Below are 24,265 nucleotides of genomic sequence, written 5' to 3' on the forward strand. Positions count from 1 at the left end.
AATGCAGGATTTAACATTCACCAAATGTTATATCATAAAATATATCCAACTTTACAAATACAATACTTTGTAATTGGTAAATGTGTCACCACATGGCTCCCCCCCCCACCAAAAAACCCCACTGGCCCTATGCTAGAACACTAGGAGGAAAAGCTGGGGTGGGGGGACATAATTGTTACCAATTATTTTCCAGAATATTTTCCAACTGATATCAAGTATTTTATTTAGAAAATTGTTCTACCGATTCTTAATACTGTGTTCTCATATAGCTCCATTAATTCTCTAAGCCTGTCCTCTAAAATGTAGTGAATAAGGCTGTGGTCAAGAAATCCATGCATGAAGTGAGATAGTGCTGCTGAAGGAAAAAGACATCTTAAAGCCATCCAAAATGTATAGATGCCATCTTTTTAAAGCAAAGTGACATGGTGTGGAAGGCTGAAAGAACAGTATACTGTCAGTGATATTTCAAAAGGATATTCTAATTGTTTTCTGCAGCGCGACAAATTCCATTGTTTCATAGTATCTGGAGATTTAAGAATCTGAGTTTAAAAAAACCAAACAGCCATATTAACACATCTGTTCTTCATATATCAGTACATCAGGCTTCTGAACTTACTACACACATTTGCTATCTTTTTCAAAAAGTGGTGAAGTACTTTTCTGTAATCACCTATCAGTAACTCACTGACATGAGATAGTCAGAACTGACCAGATAGTCAGAACTGACCAGTCTTTGACAACTACTTTTAGCTCAAATTAGTCTTAGTAAACTTGGCTGTTTTGTTGTTGTTACCATTGTTTCTGAAATCATTTCCCACCAAAATCATCTTTAGCTTTTTCCTTAGGTTATGTTGTTTTTATAAAACAGGTGGGTACAGGGATCACTGAAACTGAAGTGATTTCTACATTTTTTTATTAAGTCCCTCTACCCAATGCTAGTGATTGTGCATCTTTCAAAGGAGCTCCCCACAACCACCATAAAAAGCAACATGCATACATGATTCTTATTTGTCCTCAGGTCATTTTCAGGCAAAAACAGAGTGAAACAGGAAGTTTCCCAAAAGACTGTAATTCTGAAAGAATTTCATTCCTTATTGCCACTCTGAGAAACACAGAATTACATCTTGAATATGTAGAAAGTTATCAAGAATATTTTCTGCTATCAGAAATCCACAAGTTCTTTTAGGAGATGCCTTATCAGCAAGTTGACCATGGCAGTTAAAAGCACATTATATCCATGAGATCCATCTTTGACAGGGATATTTCAGAAAACTGTCCATGTAGGTCATTTAGAATCCTGTTTTCTGACTAGGACAGCAAATTACTAAACATAATTACTATAACTTTGATTATTAAGTCTGCCATTTGGCAATCATGCCTTAAAAGAAAAATGTCTCCCATTTCAAGCACTGTGAGATTTTGTTCTCATATCGCATAAGGAGTATCCAAGACAGCCACACCAGCTGCTACTCCACCATCTGCATGTTCTATAGCCTTTGTTCTCAAGAGATGGCCCACATGCTTGTTCATCACAAGATTCTGACCATGTCTGCAAGGGAAAAAAAATAAAAATAACTGAATATGTAAAATTGCTCAACTCTATCTATAATCTTGCTAGAGAGTTCCATTAAGCAAAGCTGCTTGATTGTAAACAGTTCATTTGCATATGTATGTACATTTGCTCAACAGTTCTGCAATGGCAGGCCAAAGCACTTTACTGTTCCTATAATATTGTCACTGAAAGCATTTCAGTTGCAAGCAATGGGGGAATTTATTTATTTAAAAGATTTATATGGCTGCCCATATGGCACACAACTGTGGGCAGCTAACAACAGTGATAAAAACACAGTGAAAACAATAAAAAAAATCAAGAAAAACTAGGCATACCATCCATCATCTACATCCATTCATCTGTGTAGTCCCTTGGCTCTAACCTTACTATCCCAACACCTCAGGGGAAAGCCAGTTCCTTATGGCTTTCCAGAGGGTTAAGAGGGTGGGGTTGTTCTTGTAATCCACCATAAATCTTATGGATGAGTACAGTTTAACAGGTAATCTCAAACACAGATTATCCAGAGCTGTGCTTACTGATTTCCTTTCTATTGTTATAGAAGTGTTGGGAATAGTGTCTGGAAGTAGCAGATAGGATTACTTACTTCCAAAATTGATTTATTTCACATTCTCCTATTATGTGGTTCCATTAAACACAGCAAAGTGGCATATTAAATTGACTAGTTGTGCAGAGAACTGGACAAATCCCTATATGTACGTGATAAATCTGATGCAACATCTAGTGACTTCTAGCATCTAGTTCATCAATCTTTATAGTCAGTAAAAGTTACACTGAATTGGATCACTAGTTTATCTAGCTTGATATTGTCTCCTGACTGTCAACCCCTCTTCAGAGTCCAGTATAATACTTTTTTTAGCCACAGCTTCAGATGCCAAGAATTGAAACATGTGACTATTCGCATATGAAGTATATACTCTACCACCAAACATTTTATTAAAATGTTAAATTCAATTTCAGTTCAATTTATATAGCTGGCTACTTGGCACATGACTTAAGAGTGTTGTACATCGTCAATAAACAACCCACAACCCATAAATGTAAAAACAACATAATGAACAAATAATTAAAAACAAAATACAAAATCATATGGACATAAAGTGCCAGGAAAAATTCAACCAACAGAATCATATCACTCCCTGACCCATGCCTGGGGAAAGGGCCAGATGCTTAATATCTAAGATAGGCAGTCTAGCCCAAATGAATCTTGGGGGCTGCTGTTCCAAACAGCAGAAGGGTAATCAAGAAGGCGCATCTCTTAGGCCTTACCAGATGCCATTTTCTAAGTGGCAGGACCTAAGCATGCCAACCCTGTTGGATCTTACCAGATGGGCAGAAATAATTCAAGATAGATAATCCCACTAATAACCTGGACCTCTGCCATGAAGGGCTTTATAGGTAAGAACCAGCACTTGAATTGCACTTGGAAGCTCACTTGTAAAGGCAACCCCATATAATGTACATCGTAGTAATCCATCTGTGAGATGCCCAAGGCATGAGTGCTCGTGAGCAGGGCCTCTTGATCTAGAAGCAGATGCAACTGGCACACAACACAGAACTCTGCATAGGGCCTCTGAGCCGCAGCCGCCACCTGCTCTTTGAGCAGAAGCTGTAGGTTAGAAGGACCCATAAATTGTGCACTGGATCAGTTTGAAGAAGTCTGAGCCCACCCCAGAAGTCTCTGAATCCAGGGGATACTAAAGTCACTCGATCTTATGAAGGCTGAGTCTGTTCTTCCCCAACCAGGTCCCTATAGCCTCCACACATCTCAACAGCATCATATGAAGGGCTTGGGGTTGAGATATACAACTGAATGTCACTAGCATACTGATGATAACGCTGTGATGATGGATGACCTCACCCAGCAGTCTCTTATAGAGGTAACAGAAGTGGGGAGAGAAATAAGCCTTGAGAAACTCGAAGCGAGGGCCTTGGGCTAGATCTCTCCCTCCACACATTAACACTGACTGAACTCCAGAGGAAGGAGGAGAACTACCTCAACACCATGCCTCCCATTCCCAAACCCCTGAGCTGGTTCAGAAGGGTACTGTGATCAAAGGTATTGAAGGCTACCAAGAAATCAAGAGGATGGATGCCCCAACCCCATCCTGATTCTGCCATAAGTCATCAACATGTATGATCAATGTTGTCTCCATACCAGACCCAGGTATGAAACCCAACTGAAAGGGATCCAGATAATCCACCTCATCCAGAGCCCTTTGAAGCTGCAGCCTAACCACCTTCTCAACAAGGAGATAGGCCACAAATTATCTGACAGAGTTGAGTCCAGCAATGCCCTCTTGAGGTGACAGTCTTCTGAAGTGCAGGTGAGGCCACCCCCTCTCAAGGATGAATTCACCACTGCTTGGGCCCAACAACATGCCACCTCCTGGGAGGTCTTAAACGAACCAGGAGGGGCATGGATCTAAAATACAGCTGCATGCACTCACAGCTCCCAGGACCTGTCCACTTCTTCAGGGCCAACAGGAACAACAGATAACCACTATGCCGTATGCACTTAATGTGCAGGTTTTATCCAAAGCACTAGTAGCAAAAAACTGTGTTTTGAAAACCTAGAGACAAATAGGAATGTAAAAATATTAGCATCTCCAGTAATTACAGCCAGTTTCTCACCTGATATAGACTCCAAAGATTCCCAGTTCAGACACACATTCTGATATTTTCAGCGGACAATGAGCCCTCAACAAGCAATTTAGTGTTGGGAGAGGCTTTATCTTATCCATGAGAATATAAGAAGTCCTCTCAGAACTGTCCTTAATTTTCTCCAGAACCTGCTTGAGCTCATCTCCATAGAGATTATTCCCTGACAATGCAATAGATGTTAATATTAGACAAAACAAAGCTGCTAATTTGCATGTTAGGGTTTTGATCTCATCCCAGCAATATCGAACATGAAGGACAAGTGGGAAGGAGAAATAAGGAGAAATAGTTTCCTGTGATTGGCAACATTTTACATGGGCAGATTTGCATTTCTCCCCAGAATTGTACAGCATAGCATGTATGTGAGTGATCTGAGAAAGGAGGCCATTCTTTTGCAGGATTTTGAGAAGATAACTGAACAACAAAAAGGCATTCCACTGTGAAGTAAACACTATACTTGCTGCAGTTAAATGGATTAATACAATGTTTCCATGGTACTAAGTATTTCTAGACAGACTGTAGACAAAAAGTGATTATGGAATAGCTAAAATTTATTTTATTTTATTTATTTATTTATTAAATTTGTCCCCTGCCCATCTCCCCCCAAATCCTCCAGCATTATAGCAGAATTCTCTTGGTTAAACTATCAGCAAGCAACATTCTCATCATTTAGAAGTTTTTAGAGTCACCAAGTCAGAGGAAAATTCTGCTTGATAATATGTAGTGACTGTTAAGTATTACAAGAAATTAAAATCTGATAAATTAGTCATGGTTTTCTACTTAATACTAGCCTTGTTCAGGAGTTTAATTAACTGTATAAATAAACTATAACTTTACTTTAAAATAAACTGTATAAATAAACTGTAATTAACAGTTAACAGGCAATGCAAGCTGATACCCATACCTCTGATGTTAGTTTTGCTGGAAGAGATGTGCATACAATGAAAATCTGCACACAGAGAGAACAAGTGTAATCTCACTCTAGTCTGATCGAGTTGCAAACTGCACAGACATTCCTTCATGCGTAGTTGTGTATGTGAAGGCACACTTCTCTGAAAATGTTTGCATTCTATGCATAGATGACCACAGAACAGGTCCTATTGCAAGCATGGCATAGATGGAGTTCATATGTTTATGTAACTTTTAAGCAGAATGCTTGAATAGGTCTACTGTTCTGCTATAGTAGAATGTATGTGTTTGAAGGTGGTTCTGTTTCAGACTTTTCTTACTTGCACAGAAGACATTAAAAGTTTTTGAAAATATTAGATTCTGGAGCTGAAACTCTGATTCTGAACATACTTACAGCACTACTATATACAGTGGAACCTCGAGTTACGAATTTAATCCGTTCCGTGACTCTGGTTGCAACTCGAATTGGTCACAACACGAGGCAAATTTTCCCATAAGGTTCAATGTAATTACCGTTAATCCGTTCCGGCGTCCGCGGACCATGCGTCAGGAGCGGAAAAATGGCCGCGGACCACGTGTCAGGGGCGGAAAATGGCCGCGGACCACGCGGCAGGGCAGAAAAACGGCCGCGGACCACGTGGAACGGGCGGAAAATGGCCGCGGATCCGGTTCGTAAGTTGAGGCGAGTTCGCAAGTCGAGGTAAATTTTTGGGGCCGGAGCTGGTCGTATCTCGAAAAATTCGTAAGGAGGGGTGTTCGTAACTAGAGGTACCCCTGTAACTATTAACTTAGATATCTGATGGTATTCATTAAGGCTATGCATTTTTAGGACAGAAACATTACTTGCAAATAAAAAAAGTTGTGGAACCAAAATATGCTTGGGGTCCAAACTATAATGCCTCCATAACATTTTATTTATCAGATAAGTCATCTACATCCAATTCTCCTAGTAAACCTAATTAATTTTCATACGTGATACTCATTTACATGGTACTTTTATTACAACTCCCCTATTTGCCTCCAAATCCTATTAGACTAAAAATCATTTTTATTCTTACAGATTAACTGAAAAATAAATTATTAGAACTTCCAGTATATAGGCCCAGGGAACAATTACCTCCTCCTTCCCGTTGTGGTTTCAACACAAATCGATCTGGATCAGCAAGAGCCATGGCAACCATCTTATCACCCGCTTCATCCTGGAAGAAGAGAAGAGCGCTGCAATGTAGCCATACCAAATGCTTAACCTTGGCTTCTAACAACAAAATTTCACTATACATTAAAGATATATAACAGCCCTAGAAAAAAATTAAGGTTCACAATTTATCAAAAGATTTTATTAAAGGTATATATTTTAAATATATTATCACCATTATGGTTTCTGATTTTGCACTGTATTATAGCCCTGTATATATTCAGTGTACATCTCCTACAACACACTGCTACTTACCATTTCCAAGGAATAGAGACCTGTGAATGTTGCTCTTAATCGAGCCACTGCCTCTGGTTCATTTGGCAAGAATCTTTCCAGGACTCCTGGCTGGCTCAGCTCCTGCTGAACTTTTTTGGTTCCAGCAAGCTGTGTAGCTATATCAGGGCACTTAACTGCTCTGGATTTTTCCAGTAATAACCGTGCTTCCCAGTTCTTAAAATGAACAGAATAATCTCAGTGCAGATTCTTTTGTAACATATAATATTCAAAAAATTTTATTGCACAACAGTCATATATCTTACAGTTGAAGAAACTGATACTGGCTATGATCCAAAGACTATCTTCTACTTATATGTTCTTTTTTCCCCTTGCATCTGTAGCCCCTGCAATAAACTCCTAACAAAGAGAAGCTCTTCAGAGCATTACTCCATGAAGACTGCAGGGAAAAGGCAAAATTAGCATGTCTCTACAGAATCCTTTAGAATGAAACTGATAAAATCATGATAAAATTATGTGTACATCGCTACTGTTTAATCAGATAAAAAGAAAACATAAGACAACCTTCTGGATACCTGAATATCAGCAAAAGAAATGCATAAAAATATCTGTGCTTATCCACTGAAACTGCCAGCCTGCATTTGACATGTCAGCCAAAAGCACCACTGCTATTAAACTTACAAAGTAATTCCTCCCCCTCTCCCAACTGAAATCACTTCAGTGCTTTGTCATTGTTTTCTGAATACTTTAGAAAGGCATCGTTATAAGCATCTTAGCAATGTTTATTGAAGTAGCAATGAGCTATGTGAATAGGTTCAGAGAAAGAGAGCCAACTGCCATAGGAAGAACTGAATAATTTTCAGTGAATTTATTTCATAACTTGTGGACCAAACTCTGTTTAGGAAAATTTCATTTTAAATGTATACAAGACTTCTGCATTATTTCTATTTAATTGTTATATGATTTACATTATTGTAATTCATCCTGAAATAGTCCTTAAAATAAATTATACCTTATGCCTAGCCATTAAAGATGATGACAGTAGTACTAACCTGTTCGTTATAACTCCTTGGCACGTAGCCTTCCCTATAGTATACCACTGCTATTTCCTCCCCATCTCTGGAACAGAGAGCAAATCTGTCAGCACTTTCCTCCCTTGTTTTTTTATCCCTCAAACATTCTCATATTCTCCCTCTCTCTCTGTCTCTCTGTCTCCCTCTCTCTCTCACACACACACAGAAACATTGCAACACATTCTATTCATATGTAGTAGATTTCTATTGATTTTGAATGTTTTGATTACATCTTGAAGGATTTTCAAAATGGCAAGACAGTCATTCACCTTGATCTTTGAACACACACTCTTCATTTCCAAGAATACTAATGTACCCCTTCATTAGCTACTTATTAAGAGAGTTATTTCACATATCCAGTTGCAAACAATTTTCAGATCGTATTCTGGTGATCATGTGAACATTTCCAAATACCTGATACTAGTTTTTATTTTTAACAAATGCAACACAAATACTTTGTAGTGCTGCTTAGTAACGAATATTGTAAGTGGCAGATATGTGAAAATATCCTTAAACTCACATACCAACTATCCATGCCCTAAGCTAACATTTCTGTTTAATCCCTGCTTAACAGGGATTGCTTTTCTATGATGCTGTGAGAGTCATGACCGGGAGAGAGAATTATGAAATTCCTATGAGGGGTGCCATTAGACTTTTTTTTTCTGGCTGAGAGAGTTACTGCCCTATGCCAACGACAAAGGCCACTTTCCATGTTGTGAGGAAAGGCCCTTGGAAAATGAGACACTGCAAAGAAACCTGCTGGCCTTTTCGTGCTATGGAAAATGGTAGTTAAAGAGAGGCTAACAGAGCTCTTCACAGTTGTGGCAGGGTTACCACTTTGCTTTAACAAAACTTTTCTGAACATAACATTATAGGCTGAATGTAGGCAAGGATGTCTTCCACTTAAGATAATTAATATCTTATATGACTACTAGTGTTTAACGGCATTCAGGGGGTAGATCTATGGACAATACTTACATATGCAGTTTGTTTTCACTGTCCAAAGATGCTTTTTCAAACACATCTTTAAAACTTCTTCGGATCACCCTGATATTCCTTAGGATGCAAGAAAGACACAAAGAATTGTAATTTTAAACAGAAACCAACCACCCGCAAGTAAAATGGGGGTTCCATTTTATGTGGAACTAATGCAGAAGCTTTGCTTGCTCAAAATGCAGCAGCCAGAGGGATGCCAAATTTTGGGGTTAGACAGTTTTCATCCAGGAGTTCTTTGAGAAATCAAATGTATCATAGCTGATTTAACAAAAATATTTAATATAGCTGAATGATCAACATCTCTGTTAGAGGATTGGAAAGTATCTAAACTAGCATCAGTCTTCAAAAAGGTATGGTCTGCTTAATAATATTTTATTTAATAATACTTTGGGGGAAAATATTATTAAATATAAAAATCTCAAGCATACCAAAAGACAAGATTGCTGCTGAAGAATCAGAACAGCTTCTGTAAAAGTAATTCTGGCCCCATTTATCTTTTACAATTAATGGGGTGTAGGGGGAACATCAAAGAGAAGACATCTGTATTACAAGGAGGAACAGAGTGTTGGTCTACTGATTATTAATATGCTTCATTTGATAACAAATAGATACGGCTATTATTGGGTTAAGTTTCACTTGGCCTGCATCAATGATATAGCTCTGCATTAGCCAGCCTTCATGATCTTTTCACTTATTTGGAATGATTTTACTTGGGGTCAGGATGAGCTTGGTTGGGGAGGGGATTGCCTGGCAACCCTAGCAGTGTGGGTTGACCTCAATATGTTGATCTTAACATTGAACATCACTTGATAATGCTCTCTCAGCATGAACAGCACTGGTTTTTTATATGCTTTTCTCTTAAACATCAGTGCCTATTATTTTTTGTATTAGACATCTGATATAAACTGGACTAATAAAAAAAAATATGATTTAGTTAAGCCTTGAGCCACAGCTGCTGAGGAGGATGTTCTGTGGCCATGTGGCAGCACTGATTGTCCCAAGGGCTACATTCAGCTACCATGGACTACATTGGGGCTCCTGGTAGCTGAGAAGTGGCATAAAACTTCATCTCTCTTTCCTTATTAATAAAATCCATGTATGCATTAGCACCACAGAGCATACATTTTTTCTAGTTCTGAAACAGAACAAAAAGTAATTAAAAAGTTTTGCACAGCAAAACCAAATGGCAGAGTTAGCAGAATTCAAGCTGGAAAATGCAACAGCTGTTTGTGTAGAAGGAAGAAGACTCTTCTGGGATAGGAAACAGTTAAAATTCTGGGACTGCCTATCAACTCAACATACTTACTGGTATTGCTCTGAATTCCAAAATCAAACTTGGAACAAGACAATAGCAAACCATGTCTGTATTTTTTACAAGAAAACGTATGGAGAGCTGCTATGTGTAAGACAGTAAAGTTACTAAAATGATCATGCCTTAGATTTTGGAAGAAGGGGATACTGGCTGTTTTCCTTTTTAAGTTTTTTTCAGATCAGTTTCTTAGTGGCTTACTTCCCACATTTGGTAGTGCATTTCCTGGAGCTAGAAAAAAAGAGTTTAGAATTTGCATGAGACTGTGAGTTTCCCAGCCCTATTTTAATAGTTTAAAAGTTTGAAGATTTACCTTCAAAATTTATTTTAAGGAACCAGATATTAATGATGTCAACTTTCAGGGAATTAATTTAATAGCAGAGATATGTTTGAAGTATTTAAATTTGAAACATCCCATTTCAAGTCCAAAACCCTGCCACCTCAAATGTAAAACAGCTGTTTCAAGTACAAAACAGGGCTGTTTGGGGCATTTAAAAAAGTGTACCTAGATCAAAAACAGGAATTGTTTCAAACTCAAAACACTTTTATAGAAAAATACTGAAAGAAGTCCATTTTTCACTCATGCTGCCATTCAAATTCAAATTCAAGTATGATTCACTCTCAAAGTATTTCAAATTTGAAGCATTCAGCTTGAGACATTTTGCCCAGCACTATGGAATAGGATTGTCTGAAATACCTCATCCTAATTATATGAGACTGTTACCTCATCCATAGTACATTTTCTATACAGCGTTGGTCAAAAATATTCCTCTGAGCCTCTTCAACCAGAAACATCACCACTGCGCTGAAATAAAAATACAATATGTACCAACTTGTGAGCATTAGCTGGTGTTCTAATTTTGAAATACATATTTAATATTTATTATATATTATGTAACATCCAGAAACAGGGATTGGTAATCTGTAAGAATACACAGGCAAAGTGTGCTGCTACACATTCAGTGCTATGGTCCCAGGAACAGTGCAACTTTTTATATTTTTTAAAAAAGGTAATATAAGAAAACAGATGTATTAAGCCTGAGCTAGACTTGATATACCAACTTTCCTTAAAAAAAAAAAATAATCCAACTCTTCCCAAACAAGAGGAAAAATTAATGGGTTCCACCCCTCCAGTAGTATCAGTCCCATACTTCCTGCAGCCCTTAGATTCCTCAGCCTTTTAAAAAATTATTTTTGCCAACCACAAAAAGGAATCTGGCAAAAATAATCTCCACTTCATATGCTACTTATGTATACATAATCTCAATCTTTATGTACCACATGATCCTCTAGGGGGTTTGGGATGGTTTCCTATTTGTCTCTCTGCTTACTTTATGGTTGTCTGCCCTTTACATACTATTCATATTTGCCTGGCCCCTCTCCACTTCCTGCTTATTCCCACTGATTTATTGCAGCTCCAGCCATAGGCCTCTGTTACTGTTGCCAATATTCTGCTGGCTGCCTTTAGATCTTCTTGCCTTCAATTATGCTTTCAAAGATGAGAAAAAGATCACAATCACTAGCATTCATGGACTATTGCAATGCACTCTGCACGGAGCTGTCCTTGAAGGCCACTTGGAAGCTGCAGCTGGTCTAGAATATGGCAAAATTGGCAGTAATTGGCATGCCATGATATGCCCATGTTAACACTACTGCTCTGCAAGCTGCACTGGTTCCTAGTTGGCTTCCAGGTGCAATTCAAGATTACCACCTATAAAATCATTCATTACATAGGGCCAGGTTATTTGAGAATTGCCTATCCTCCAATTGTTTCTGCTCATCCAGTGAGATCAGGCACAGTGGGTGTGCTTTGGGTCCCTTCAATTAAACCTAGGAAGCATGCCTTCTCTGTCACAGTTCCTGCCCTCTGGAACAGCACTCCCCCTAGAGATCTGTATGTCTCCCAACCTGATGACGTTCAGAAAACCACTGAAAACTTGGCTGTTCTCCTAGGCCTTGGGCAGGATGGTGGTTGAGCCTTTGTAGAATATTTTATTTGTTATAGAGAGTCTGACTTCTGGAGGCAGATGATCTGTCTTTAGTTTTTATTGTTCCTGATTTTTTAAATGTAAGCCACCCAGAATTGTTTGGAATTGGGCAGCCCTTAAATTGTATTAACTAAATAAATATAAATAAGTCAATATACTTTATAGGAATATATGGTTTTCTAAAATTTAATAAAAATATCACAGGTTGAAAAAGAAATTCAAGTTTTAAAATAGGTTTCATTCCATTATAAATCATTTTCCAGAACTGCTGAGCTTTACAGCACTGCCACCATATATAAAAGAATGATCCAAACTGGTCAATACATTTCCAACAATTTTTAGAAAATGAATTGTCCATTTTAGCGATTAGGACTGGGGTAATATAACAACAATAAAATATCTTATACCAGTTTTCTCGAAGTGAAATGTTTGGGGTAAATTTAATGTTCTTCTTCCATATAAATTATTTTTGTTGCATATCTATTACTACATTTAAAATCTGCATCCATTTAAACATACAATGTTTGTTTTCTGAATCATATTTCACCAACAATTTGTAAATAAAGCCTAGCAAATATTGTGTTATAACATGTTTTGTGTTATAAGATTTTCAATTTTAGTCAAATCTTCACAAATTTTTCCTGGTTTCTGTAGTTCTTTTAATATTACACTACTTATTTGAAAATACTGAAACCAGTCAGATAGGTAACTGTGAAGTCAGAGTCTCAGAAGATTTCACTTTTGTCCTACTAATAATCAAATCTTGTAATCTATATAAATTATCTCTTCACTGAGCAAATTTCTTTGTACTTTCCTCTTCATGAAAATAAACATTTAATAACAAAGCAAGAGAGGATAAATCTGGATTGATTATTTTCCTGTATTTATCTCAAACTTTCAATACTCTGCTTATTATTTAATGAACTTATGATACATTTTTTTCCAGATACTGTACTATCCCTGAGGTGAAGCAGAGAACTGTGAAGAATAAGTTGTGGAATGCTCTATTTGGAGAAATATGCCTGATGTTTATTTAGTAGCAAATAAAGATATTTTATTCTTCCAGTTTGTTTTTACTAGTATTGATTTTGATTTTATTATATAAACATTATTTATTCTGTCAATACTTTCAACAATTACAAAACATAAAAATTTTAGTTATAAAAATTTTGTTATAAAAAATTTAACAAATAAATTAACCTCCATCACCGTCCAAGGAAGAATAAAGTATAGGAAGAATCAGTACAACTTTCTAATAATTAAAAAGTTGATAAAGATGGTCAGTATTACTGGAATAATGCTAAATAAACAGAAGTAGGCCCTAAGAACTGTGAGGACATATATGACATTTTCTTATATACCTAGAGTATATATTTGAAAATATTTAAATAAATAAGAAATGAAAACCAGTTCCAGTATTAATGGTTCCATTTTTTCCCCAAAGACTTTTCTGTTGCAATTTTTCCATCTTATAAAATGTGAGCATGTGAGTTTGTTCATATGCAAGTAATGCTGAAATACAAGGATACAAAAGGCAATGAGAAAAGTCAAAATTAAATGAGAGAACTGCAGTAGAAGGGAAAGATATAGCTATATCTTTCAGGATTCCTAAAACTTCACATTAGACAAATATGTGCCCCAAACCTCAGTTATTCATATAAATAACACACACGGCTATGCAGATATTTTACAAGCCACTTATCTTACCTATCTGAGTCATAGAGTTCCCAAGCTCTTGCAATGCCCATAGCAATCCCTTTGGATGGATTATTGGAAAGCAATTTTGAGGCTTCCTTTGATTTCCCCAAAACATTCAGCACATGCCTATACATATATATAGAAGTAATAAAATGATTGAGAACATACAACTGTCAAGACAAAGCTGTTAGAGAGATAAAAGACCTAAACCCTTTCTGAAACACACACTGTAAGCATATATGCACTTATATACAAAACATTTTCACTTGCAAAATAAAAGCAAGCAGGGACAGATTATCATTGCCATATATTTTGTAGTCAAAGCAATTTATTCAAGGGTGCCATTAATAAATGTCACTATAAAGTACATTCTGAACTTGGCAACAGATTTTATCAGAGAAAACCACCACCACCCCCAAAACTGGCAGGGCAAGCTACTGTATATAAACAGAGAGCAAACCCCACACTCATCAGCACTGATGATATTACCTAGATGGGTAATGAAACACCTACAGGCAAACAACCAAGTTCAGAGAGCACCATGGACTCACAGTTCAACCCTGAGCTACATATCTTTCCTTGTGTAGGAACAGGTTTTAAATATCTGAAACTTTCTGAAAATTATATAACAAGGATTTGCTTGTCTTTTGTAACTGCACCTTACAAGTGCAGAAACAATAATTCAGGGCAGAATTCAAGTTCCTAAGAAGCTCAGCTTTCTTTTTTATTTTCAGTAAAAACAAGCAAGTGTGGAGAACCAATTTATTCATCATATCAATGGTTAGAAGGGATTCAGAATTCTATGCTGATGCCTTTACACTTGCAGTGGAAATATACCAAGAGAAGGGACCTCCGCCATGATGCCTAATATACTGGATGGGCAATGAGGCCACAAATAGGTTGTTGAATGGATGAGGAGGAGGTAGCTTTGGATTCAAGATGCTGTATTCCCTTAGATGGGCCTTCATATAGGCATTTCAACTATCCTTTTCCCATACACTTCTGCTCTGTCTGAGCCAGCCAAAATGTTAGTAATAACTGATATTTTTTAAGTAGCCTTAAAATAAGAGTTGAAAGTTTGGTGGATGAAATCATCAAAAGTGAAGGGCAAATCTTCAGAATTTTGCATAGCTTTCTACCATCCCTATTACAGCAGAATACAACAGACCAATAGTAACACACTCACAAGCAAGCAAAGGGTAGAATTCCAGTCAAAATTTGCTCTGCTAAAATCATACACAGTGGAAGAACCCAGTCTGCTGGCAACCTTACCGATGTACTGTAGTGGTTCGAGATGTGAGGCCTCCAAAGCTTGCAGCAATGGTATTTATTTCTACTTGTTTTAGAGCTGGAGAACCATCTGCACCATAGTCAAACATGTAATCAGAGCGATTGATTCCTAAAAACACTGACTAAGTAAGACATAAACATAGCAGAAGCTATAGTGGCAAGTATTCCAAAAGGAGAATTACTCTGCATTATTATCCATCATATGAAGTTTATTTATTGACTGCACTCAGCACTTAACCACAAGATAATCCACATGATAGCTGTTCTGATTCTAGGTTCATGTTTCCATAGGGACTGACTACCAAGGGAAGTTTTAAGGAAGAAAATTTCTATTGGCAGTAGGGTGAAGCTAGGGTTAGGGTTAGGTTTCCATGGGGTTGGTTGATATAAATGATTACTTTTAACTGGAGATAAGCTTTAAGGTGAGCTTTTATTTATTTGTCAAATTTATATGGCTGCCCATTTCACATGAAGTGACTCTGGGTGGCGTACAATAAAACCTATTATTAAAACATACAACAAAATCAATTAAAAGCGATTAAAATAGTAAACATAGATAAAAACAAAACCACAAGCGGGAGAATATCACACATAATACAGTGAACTTGAGGGCTCCCTACCATCAGGGGATCCCCAGGCTTGCTGGAAAAAGCACGTTTTAAGGGCTTTCTGGAAGGCAATAAGGGTTGGGACTATCCTCACCTTGGGAGGGATGATGTTCCAGAGGGCTGGTGCCATGGCAGAAAAGGCTCGCCTCTTAAGCCCCGTCAGATGGATCTCTTTCGCAGACGGGACCCGCAGCATGGGGTAGATGTAATTGGGAAAAGACGGTCCCTCAGATAACATGGCCCCATGCCATGTAGGGCTTTAAAGGTCAAAAAAATTGGACCCAGAAGCAAACTGGCAACCGGTGCAGCTCACGAAGCAGAGATGTAAAGTGTGTCCTCTTAGGGGAATATATAACTGCCCATGCCACTGCATTTTGCTCCAGTTGAAGCTTCTGGATACTCTTCAAGGGCAGCGCCATGTAGAGCGCATTACAATAGCCTATACGGGAAGTGACTAGGGCATGAGTAACTATGAGCAGAGCCTCACAATCCAGGAATGGGTGCAAGTGGCACAGAATATGAAGTTGTGCAAAGGCCCTCCTGGCCACAGCTGCCACCTCCTCCTTGAGCAGGAGTCATGAGTTCAGATGGAGTGGAACTGCCCCAGATTGCGAGCTGTGCCTGTCTGGGGCTGTGCCATTCCATCCAGTACTAAAGATGGTAAAATTCTAGATCTGGAAGGCCCTAAAACCCAAAGCCACTCAGTCTTGCTGGGGTTCAGTTGAAGCCTCTTGTTCCCCATCCAGACCCCTACAGCCTCCAAGCACTGGGACGGGACATCCATAGCATCACTTAATTTACCAGGGAAAGAAAGATATAATTTAGTATAATCAGCATACTGATGATACCTCACCCCATGGTGACGGATGATCTCCCCCAATGGTTTATTGTAGATGTTGAATGGGAATGGAGACAGCACCGAACCCTGCGGCAACCCACACAGTAGGGACTGAGGGTGGGATCTCTCACTCCTGATCAACACTGACTGCTATTGGCCCCTGAGGAAGAGAACCAGCACAATACTGTGCCACCCACTCCCAATACTCAGAGCCGATCCAAAAAGATACCAGGGTTGATGGTACTGAAAGCCACCAAGAGGTCAAGGAGGGCCAGGATGGGTGCACTATCCCCATCCTGCTCCCACCAGAGATCATCCAAAAGTGTGATCAATGCCATTTCTGTCCCATGTCCAGGCCCGAATCCTGACTGAAAGGGGTCCAGATAATTTGCTTCATCCAGGGTCGCTGAAGTTGCTGAGCAACCACCTTCTCCACAACCTTCCCCAAAAAAGGGAGGCTTGACACTGGATGAAAACTGTCCAATATGGTGGGATCTAGCAGTGGCTTCTTGAGAAGGGGGTGAACCAACACCTCCTTAAGAGATGAAGGAACCACCCTGTCTCCCAAGGATTAATTATCGACCACCAGAACCCAGCCACATGTCCTCTCTTGGGTGGCCTTACCCACCCAGGAGGGGCATGGATCTAAGGAGGCTGAGCTCAGTCATAAGGACCCTGTCTGCTTCCTCAGGCCCAACAGGTTCAAACCATTCCCAGATAATACAGCAAGACTGTGACAGACATCTCCACTGGACCTGTACCAAAGCTGGCATCTAACTGGGAATGAATTCAAGCAATTTTGTCCAATAGATGCTCTGAAAATTCTTCTGCCCAGCCTTGCAGATGAATCTCCGAGTTCCCCTTGCCTAAAATGGCTCATGTCATCTGAAACAATGTCTCTGGATGGCAATCTGCGGATGCAATAAGGGTTGAGAAGTATTGTCACTTCACTGCCCTTACCGCCACAAGGTAGGCCCTAACAGCAGCTCTTACCCATGTTTGATCAAGTTAATCCTTCATTGACCTCCAACAGTGCTGTACATATCTCTTTTGCCATTTCATTTCCCTCAGCAGCTCCGTAAACCACGGAGAGCAACGGGATCCACAGGGAAGGAGAGATTGCATGGGCGCAATCCAATTGCTACCTTCCCTGCTGGCTTCCCACAACCAAAGTCAATGGGGAAGTCGGCAGGAAGTCAGAAGTTGTGATCATGTGAGATACTTGCTTAACAACCCGCAGTGATTCGCTCAATGATGGTAACTGGGGACAGCCAGGACTGCCATAGCTAAGTGGCAGAGTCATGTGACATTCTGCTTTGTGACTGCATCACTTAGCAATGGAAATTCCAGTCCCAATTACTGTCGTTAAGCAAGGACTACCTGTACTCTTGTTATGATAGGGACTGCCTGACATGGTAACTTTTACGGTATAATTTCTATTGGCCATAAGGTAAAACAATGGTTACAGTTAGGTTTCCTTATGCTTTAGAGTTACATTTATTGGGAAGATTATTTGTTGAGTGAATGTTTACCATTAGTAGTAGCCTTATATTTATGTTATGATAGGAACTGTTTACTAGTAAAAAATTTAAGTTAAAAATTTGTATTGACAGGCATGTGAGAAGTTAGAGTGAGGGTTAGGGACATCTTGGGCTCATTTTCATGGAAGATTAGCTTTATGCTGATTTATACCAAGTAGTAACATTAGATTTATGTTACATGCCTGCCAAGGTAACTGTTAGAGTAAAAAAAATTACCACTAGGGTGAAGGTAGAGTAGGTTTCCTTGAGGTCCAAGATTATATTTAATGGGTGGGTTAGACTGATCCTCCCTCCCTCCCTGATATTTATATAGTTGCCTAACTCACAAACATAACTCTGGGCGGCGTTGGGGTGAGTCTTTATTATTATTGATATTTTTAAGTTTAACGCTATGATAAGGATTCCTTGTCAGGAATATGTCAGTAGCTTTAGCAGCTTTCATGAAATACCTGAGCCATTCCTTCTTTCAAAACCTGCTTGTAAATTTTAAAAAGCTGAGCTGTAAAGTCATCCACTTTAATGATACTAGGAAGAAACAGAAAAGAGAGATCATATATAGAATTCAAACATACTGTAAAAATACAATAATAATCTAAAACCACTTTAAAAGACACAAAATAACACTGAAAGTTTCAGTTCTCCAGAATTCTTCACGAGATAGGGGCAGAGAAGTCCAAACATTAGACCAAATATTTTAGAGTGATGTTTCTTTTCCCATAACCTTTTCTAATATATTTGTGGAATACAGATGCTCATTATATAAAAAAATAGGTTAGCAGAGAGAGATCTTGAGTGAGCCTACCTTTTTAAAAAATTTATATCATATTAGTAAAATAATAATTATTATTAGGAAGATTTTTTGTCATCAATTTTTCATCAATTTACTGTATGGCTGAGTGAATTTTTTAAAAAATCCAGCTCTTCATATTTCTGATGCTACTTGGACCTCCAGCAGCAATTTATATGCAAAAAGAAAAACCCAAAATGTATATATGAATTTTCGGCATACAGATTGATAATGCATGGGAATTCACATTGTATATTTCCAACTGTCATGTAACTACTAGAATCATAAGACCATTCTCATGAAAAAGTATCGCAGTCTTGGAATCATGAATGTCATATAGTGTTTAAACATGACAGGACATGAAATATAGTGCTGGTTGATACTTACTTAAAAGTAAATAAATTACGTTTCCTTAGTTTCCCAGTCATTTCCAAACAAATGCCATCAGAATAAAATAGGCAGAGAGAAGAGCCTGATGTAAACAATTAGGAAGTATGCATGAATGTTCCTTCACATTCCACTAAACCAATTTTAATACAGGTTGTCCTCACTTAACGACCATAATTGGGACTGGCAACTCTGTTACTAAGGGACGTGGTGGTTAAGTGAAACATCACATGACTGTGCCCAACTTATGTCAGTTCCACTACAGTCATTAAGTGAATCACCCACAGTCGTTAAGTGCAATATCATGTGAACATGACTTGTGACTTACTGCCGGCTTCTCCACTGACTTTGCTTGTCAGAAGCTGGCTGTGAAGCTTACAAATGGTGATCACATGACCACAGACACTGTGACTGTTGTAAATGTGTATGGGTTTCGAAGCGCCCAAATCGTGATCACATGACCGTGGGGACACTGCAATGGTTGTAAGTTCAAGGACCAGACATAAAGCTACTTTTTCAGCGCTGTTGTAAGTTTGAATGGTCGCTAAACAGGGCAGTCATTAACCAAGGACTATCTGTACAAACATATTTCCATCAACTATGGAAATTGAAATTAAAATACTTTTTTTTCCTTAATATGCAAAAGGCAGACATACCTGGCAAGAGTGCATTCCAGGAATTCTGTATCCTGGCTAACTTTATCCACCAGCAGGTTAAAGTCTTGCTGAATGGAATAGGCTTGTTCAAGCAGATCTTTTGGTACTTCAGATGGGAGCAGTGTAAAGGGTGCATAATTCACTACCTGTTAATAAGAGAACAGCAATGGGTATGCCAACTCATTCCCTTTGAACAAGCAACCAAATGAAACTCTTTTAAATCTTTAAAGCATACTGGAATTATGTAGGGGAGGCAACTCATTACAGCAGAATTATACTGACAATATTATGTACTTTCAGAAGCAGAGCTTTCATGGAAACAACAGTGTTCCACAAATGATGTAGCTACAAAGGAAAGGCAAATAGGAGCAAATGAAAGAAACAGAGCTTTCCATGTATGTTGCGTCACTTTGGCCTGCTTGCTCGCATTGGGTTACTACTTGCTGCCAGATTTGTTAATATTACTATATGTGAAATAATCACATGGAGGCAAATTACTGCAAACTTTGCTTTACGTGCAGATAATTGTCAGCCATTTTCATTGACCAATATATGGCTGAATTTCTCTACCCACTTATGTTTGCAAGTATCTAATTGCACAAAGAATGATTAGCAGAAGATGAGCAGTACAAATGATTAACAAATGTAAAATGTTATGAATGTCTACTGAACAAACATGCAAAAATCAACCCAAGAATAAAGGACACATAACTACAGGTAGTCCTCACTTAACAACCATTTGTTTAGCGACCGCTCAAAGTTATGACAGCACTAAATTGACTTACGACCGGTGTCCAAAGTTACGACCGTTGCAGTACCTCCATGGCCACAATCGCGATCCAGATGCTTAGCAACCAGCTCGCATTTATGATGGTTGCAGCATCCTGGGGTCATGTGATCGTCATTTGCAACCTTCCCAGCCAGCTTCCAGCAAATAAAATCAATGGGAAATCCCATGATTCACTTAATGACCATGGGATTTACTTAACAATTGTAGTAATTCACTTAATGACCACCGCAAAAAAGATCATAAAATTGGGTCCGGTCACATGATGGTTCGCTTAATGACTGCATCATTTAGTGACCTAAATTCCAGTCCCAATTGTGGTTGTTAAGTGAGGACTACCTATAGTAAAGTTTTATCACATTACTGAGTTTATTTATACAACTGCATATATAACAATGTATCATATAGTTACTTGAACTGAATGATACATGCAATAAACTAATAGCTACCTTTCTATATAATATTCTGTATCAGTTCACACCATTCTTTGTCTTTATGGTTCTACCCATATATGCCAGCAAGCCAGAATCATAATGCATGATGCTTTATCAGTGAACAGGTTTTATTGATGAAACTGGGATGAAAGCAGGAATTAATGCCCTCTCACACTAAAATAAATTCATTTTCTTTAAACAGAACAAACTTTATTTGATTTTTTAAAATAGTTTCACGTTGGATGCTACAGTTGTTAGAGGGTATAAATGTAGGTAAATGACTATTAAACAATACTACAACACTGCCACAATAACTTGTCTCAATACCTGTCAGCTATGCACGGAGAAGTATGTGGTGCTGAAAAGGTTTTGTAACATGAATTCTAGTTTTGAACTTACATCAGAAACAGTGGGGTCATCTTTAGTCCTCATTAGAACACCTTCAAGTAGTGCTACATCTATTGCAATTGGAGCCACATACTGAATGAGCTGGACATTCTGCAAAATATCTTTCCAAAGCGCAGTCATTGCAAAGACTGAAAAAGTAAACATGATAAAATTCTAAAAATGATACACACACACACACACACACACACACACTACCAAGATCGTGTGCAGAATTAAAATAAGATTCAATATCCATTAAAAATATCAAATTGTAATACAATAGAAAATCCAGAGTGAAAACATGTAATAATAAGTTGTATAACCCATTTAAAGCAGTTCTGAACCTCAAAAGTCAACAACACAAAGAGAGTTAGTAAAAGGCAAATTGGAATTTATTCAGATTTTAAGGATTGTTTTAAAATTTGCACAATATGTTGGAAGGAAATTCTAGAAATGTAGGGTCATCATTAAGAAGTTGATTTTATTCACAGATATCTAATTTTGTAACTTAGTCTAAAAAACACTATCTGTCTGATAAATACCTGGGAATACATCCCACTGAATATAATGGGACTTAATATATACAGTAGCATCCAGAATTTCTTAGCAAACTTCAAACTTGACCAAAGACATGAGTATGTATATTCCACATCTAACTCCCAAGATCTTTTTCCTACATCCAGCATTCAGGTTCACAAGAGTAAAGAGACTGATATTTCTTTAGGTCTAATTATTTTCACTGAAGTAAATGTAAAAAAAACAGAAACAAAAACCAAAAAATAAAAATGAATTACAGTATTTATGGTTCACAAGTCATCTTTTATTTTTCTTCCAATTATACCAACTCTGACATATAAAACTTTTTTAAAAAAGAAGGGAAACATTGTTTTACAGAAATATACTGAATGATTCCCAAAATATATAGTTATGAAGCACCTTAAAATGAAATAGTATTGTAGATAAAATCAGATTTTCATGATTGCTGGAGAACAGAATTAGTGGAATACAGTAATTGAGGTATCATTATATTCTGTTCATCCCCAGAACTATCCTCTTTGTTGGTATAGATTTTACACAGTCACCAATTTACAATGCTGTCTTTTGTAACAACTGTCTGTGTCTATGGAACCTGCATCTGAGCTCCCAGAATACATTCTTTGTGTGTGTGTGTGTGTGTGTGAGAGAGAGAGAGACACACACAGAAATATTCTATTAATTCATGATAGAAAAAATGCACTGATGGAAGGATCCTTTTTTATTAGAGGAATTCCCCAATTTCTGATTATTTTTAGTGTAATAACGAAGTTCATCTGGCAGTTATACCTCTGGGCAAACCAGTGATCTATTAACAATAATTATGAAGCCTACCTGCATGAGCCAAGAAGTAAAATAATGAATCCCTACGGATATCTATCTTGACAGCTTATGTCAGAACAGCAATTATAATCTTTTAAAGCATTCTACAGAAACCCAGGCTAATGGGAGTAGCTTGTTCAAAGGAAACTTTGCACTAAGCAATGTAACCAAACACTGTAATATTAACAATGAGTTACTTAGAAAGAATTTAAACCATTTACTTGAACAAGTATAAACAACTTTATTTTATAAGGTTCAGTAAGATAGCTACTGTGTCTTACAACTTTAGTCTATTACTGGAAGAAACCTGGATGTCTACGCACATTGCAACAGTTCATTTTCCTTGCCTGTTATAAAGGGAGTATGAAAAAAGAATACAAGACCAATCCATTTATTAAAAGAATATTGTCTATCTATGGCTGAAATCATCATGGCCAGAGAAAAATTTTAACTCTCTCTGAAACACACTAGCATTATTTTAACACAGATTAAAATAAATGCAAGCAAACAAAGGAGGGAAAAAATATCTCAAGTGTCATACACAAAAAGCAAATGCTGAATCATCTATAGCCTTTCTCCAGTTAATCGGTGTTTTAAATCACTTTTTTCCTAACTTTGTAAACAACAGCAACTTTTAAACCAGATTTCCCACATTCTCAGTCCAGAACCTGGGGACATGGAGGGCCTTCTTTTCCATCATAAAATGATTTGACAGTTCTGTTAAAGTAGCTTTTAAAGGGCCTGTAGCCATGTTTGCCTCTCAGGAGCGACCTCTCTCCCCGACATTGCTGGCCTTGATCCCAGTCCACTTCGGCTTCGCCAAGCCCCTCAACAGCGGCTTACCTCTTCAGACCCCACCCCCACCAATCGATGATAAACGCTGCTCTGCGTCCTTCTGCCCTCAATAGTCCCGCACCCCATTTTTTGTCACCTGAGAGGGTTAACGGGCACCACTGGGTCCTACCCTTCCCCCTCTCATTATTCATCCCTTCTCACATTAGCACGTGAGGAAAGGCGCCGACCACTACATCCTCAGCTCATGCCATACCGCGCCCCTTCCGTGGATTCAAACTTCTGTGCAACAATTGAAGAAGAATAGAGGACAGACATCCTGTACCCCCGGCACCCACCCATCCAACTCGGTACCTGAAGCCACTCGGGCGAGAATCCACAGCTATGTCCGCTCAGATAACCCCTCACAGATTGGCTATTCTTTCAGCCTATCCACGAATACCAGCGTCTATTTGCACTGATTGACAGGAGTCTCGTATAATCATATCGATAACGTACAAGACATAAGGGCGAATACCGAGGAGAAAGGCGGAGCCTATGCAAATACGGAGGCGAGCCCCGCCGTCCTCCACTCCTTTTCTTCAGCTGACGCATGTTCCTCCATCAAGGGTTTTTTCTCACGTGTGCGGGAGCGGGCGCCATATTTGAATGCGGATGGTAACTAGTCCGGAGCGGGGAAGGGAGGGATTGGAATGTGGGATTGAAGCAGAGGCCGCGAGATGGGGAGAATTGCACTGCAGGGCATCTCTACGACGTGGAAGCGATCTAC

General features: G+C 38.4%; 1 protein-coding gene across 5 annotated transcripts; it reads right to left on the bottom strand.

The window, feature by feature from the left end:
* Positions 1-896: 896 nt before the first annotated feature.
* On the bottom strand, positions 897-23,999 carry GSS (glutathione synthetase). 5 transcript variants are annotated; one of them, XM_007419881.4, is made up of 13 exons: positions 23,851-23,999; positions 21,361-21,497; positions 19,741-19,886; positions 18,360-18,435; positions 14,906-15,045; positions 13,643-13,759; positions 10,672-10,752; positions 8,621-8,698; positions 7,622-7,688; positions 6,591-6,785; positions 6,258-6,339; positions 4,205-4,394; positions 897-1,549 (listed from the first exon to the last, which is right to left on the bottom strand). In XM_007419881.4, exons 2-13 carry the CDS (start codon positions 21,487-21,489, stop codon positions 1,426-1,428), a joined length of 1,425 nt encoding a protein of 474 aa, XP_007419943.1. In that variant the 5' UTR covers positions 21,490-21,497; positions 23,851-23,999; the 3' UTR covers positions 897-1,425. The 5 variants fall into 5 exon arrangements, with proteins under 5 accessions (XP_007419943.1, XP_025022953.1, XP_015743736.1 ...); XM_025167185.2 differs by lacking the exon at positions 23,851-23,999 and adding an exon at positions 23,701-23,844; XM_015888250.2 differs by lacking the exon at positions 23,851-23,999 and adding an exon at positions 19,085-19,169.
* Positions 24,000-24,265: the final 266 nt, after the last annotated feature.

This window comes from Python bivittatus, unplaced genomic scaffold (assembly GCF_059951505.1).
Source record: "Python bivittatus isolate LINGU-HERP-01145 unplaced genomic scaffold, Pbiv_v1 ctg000700_np1212, whole genome shotgun sequence".
Classification (NCBI taxonomy): domain Eukaryota; kingdom Metazoa; phylum Chordata; class Lepidosauria; order Squamata; family Pythonidae; genus Python; species Python bivittatus.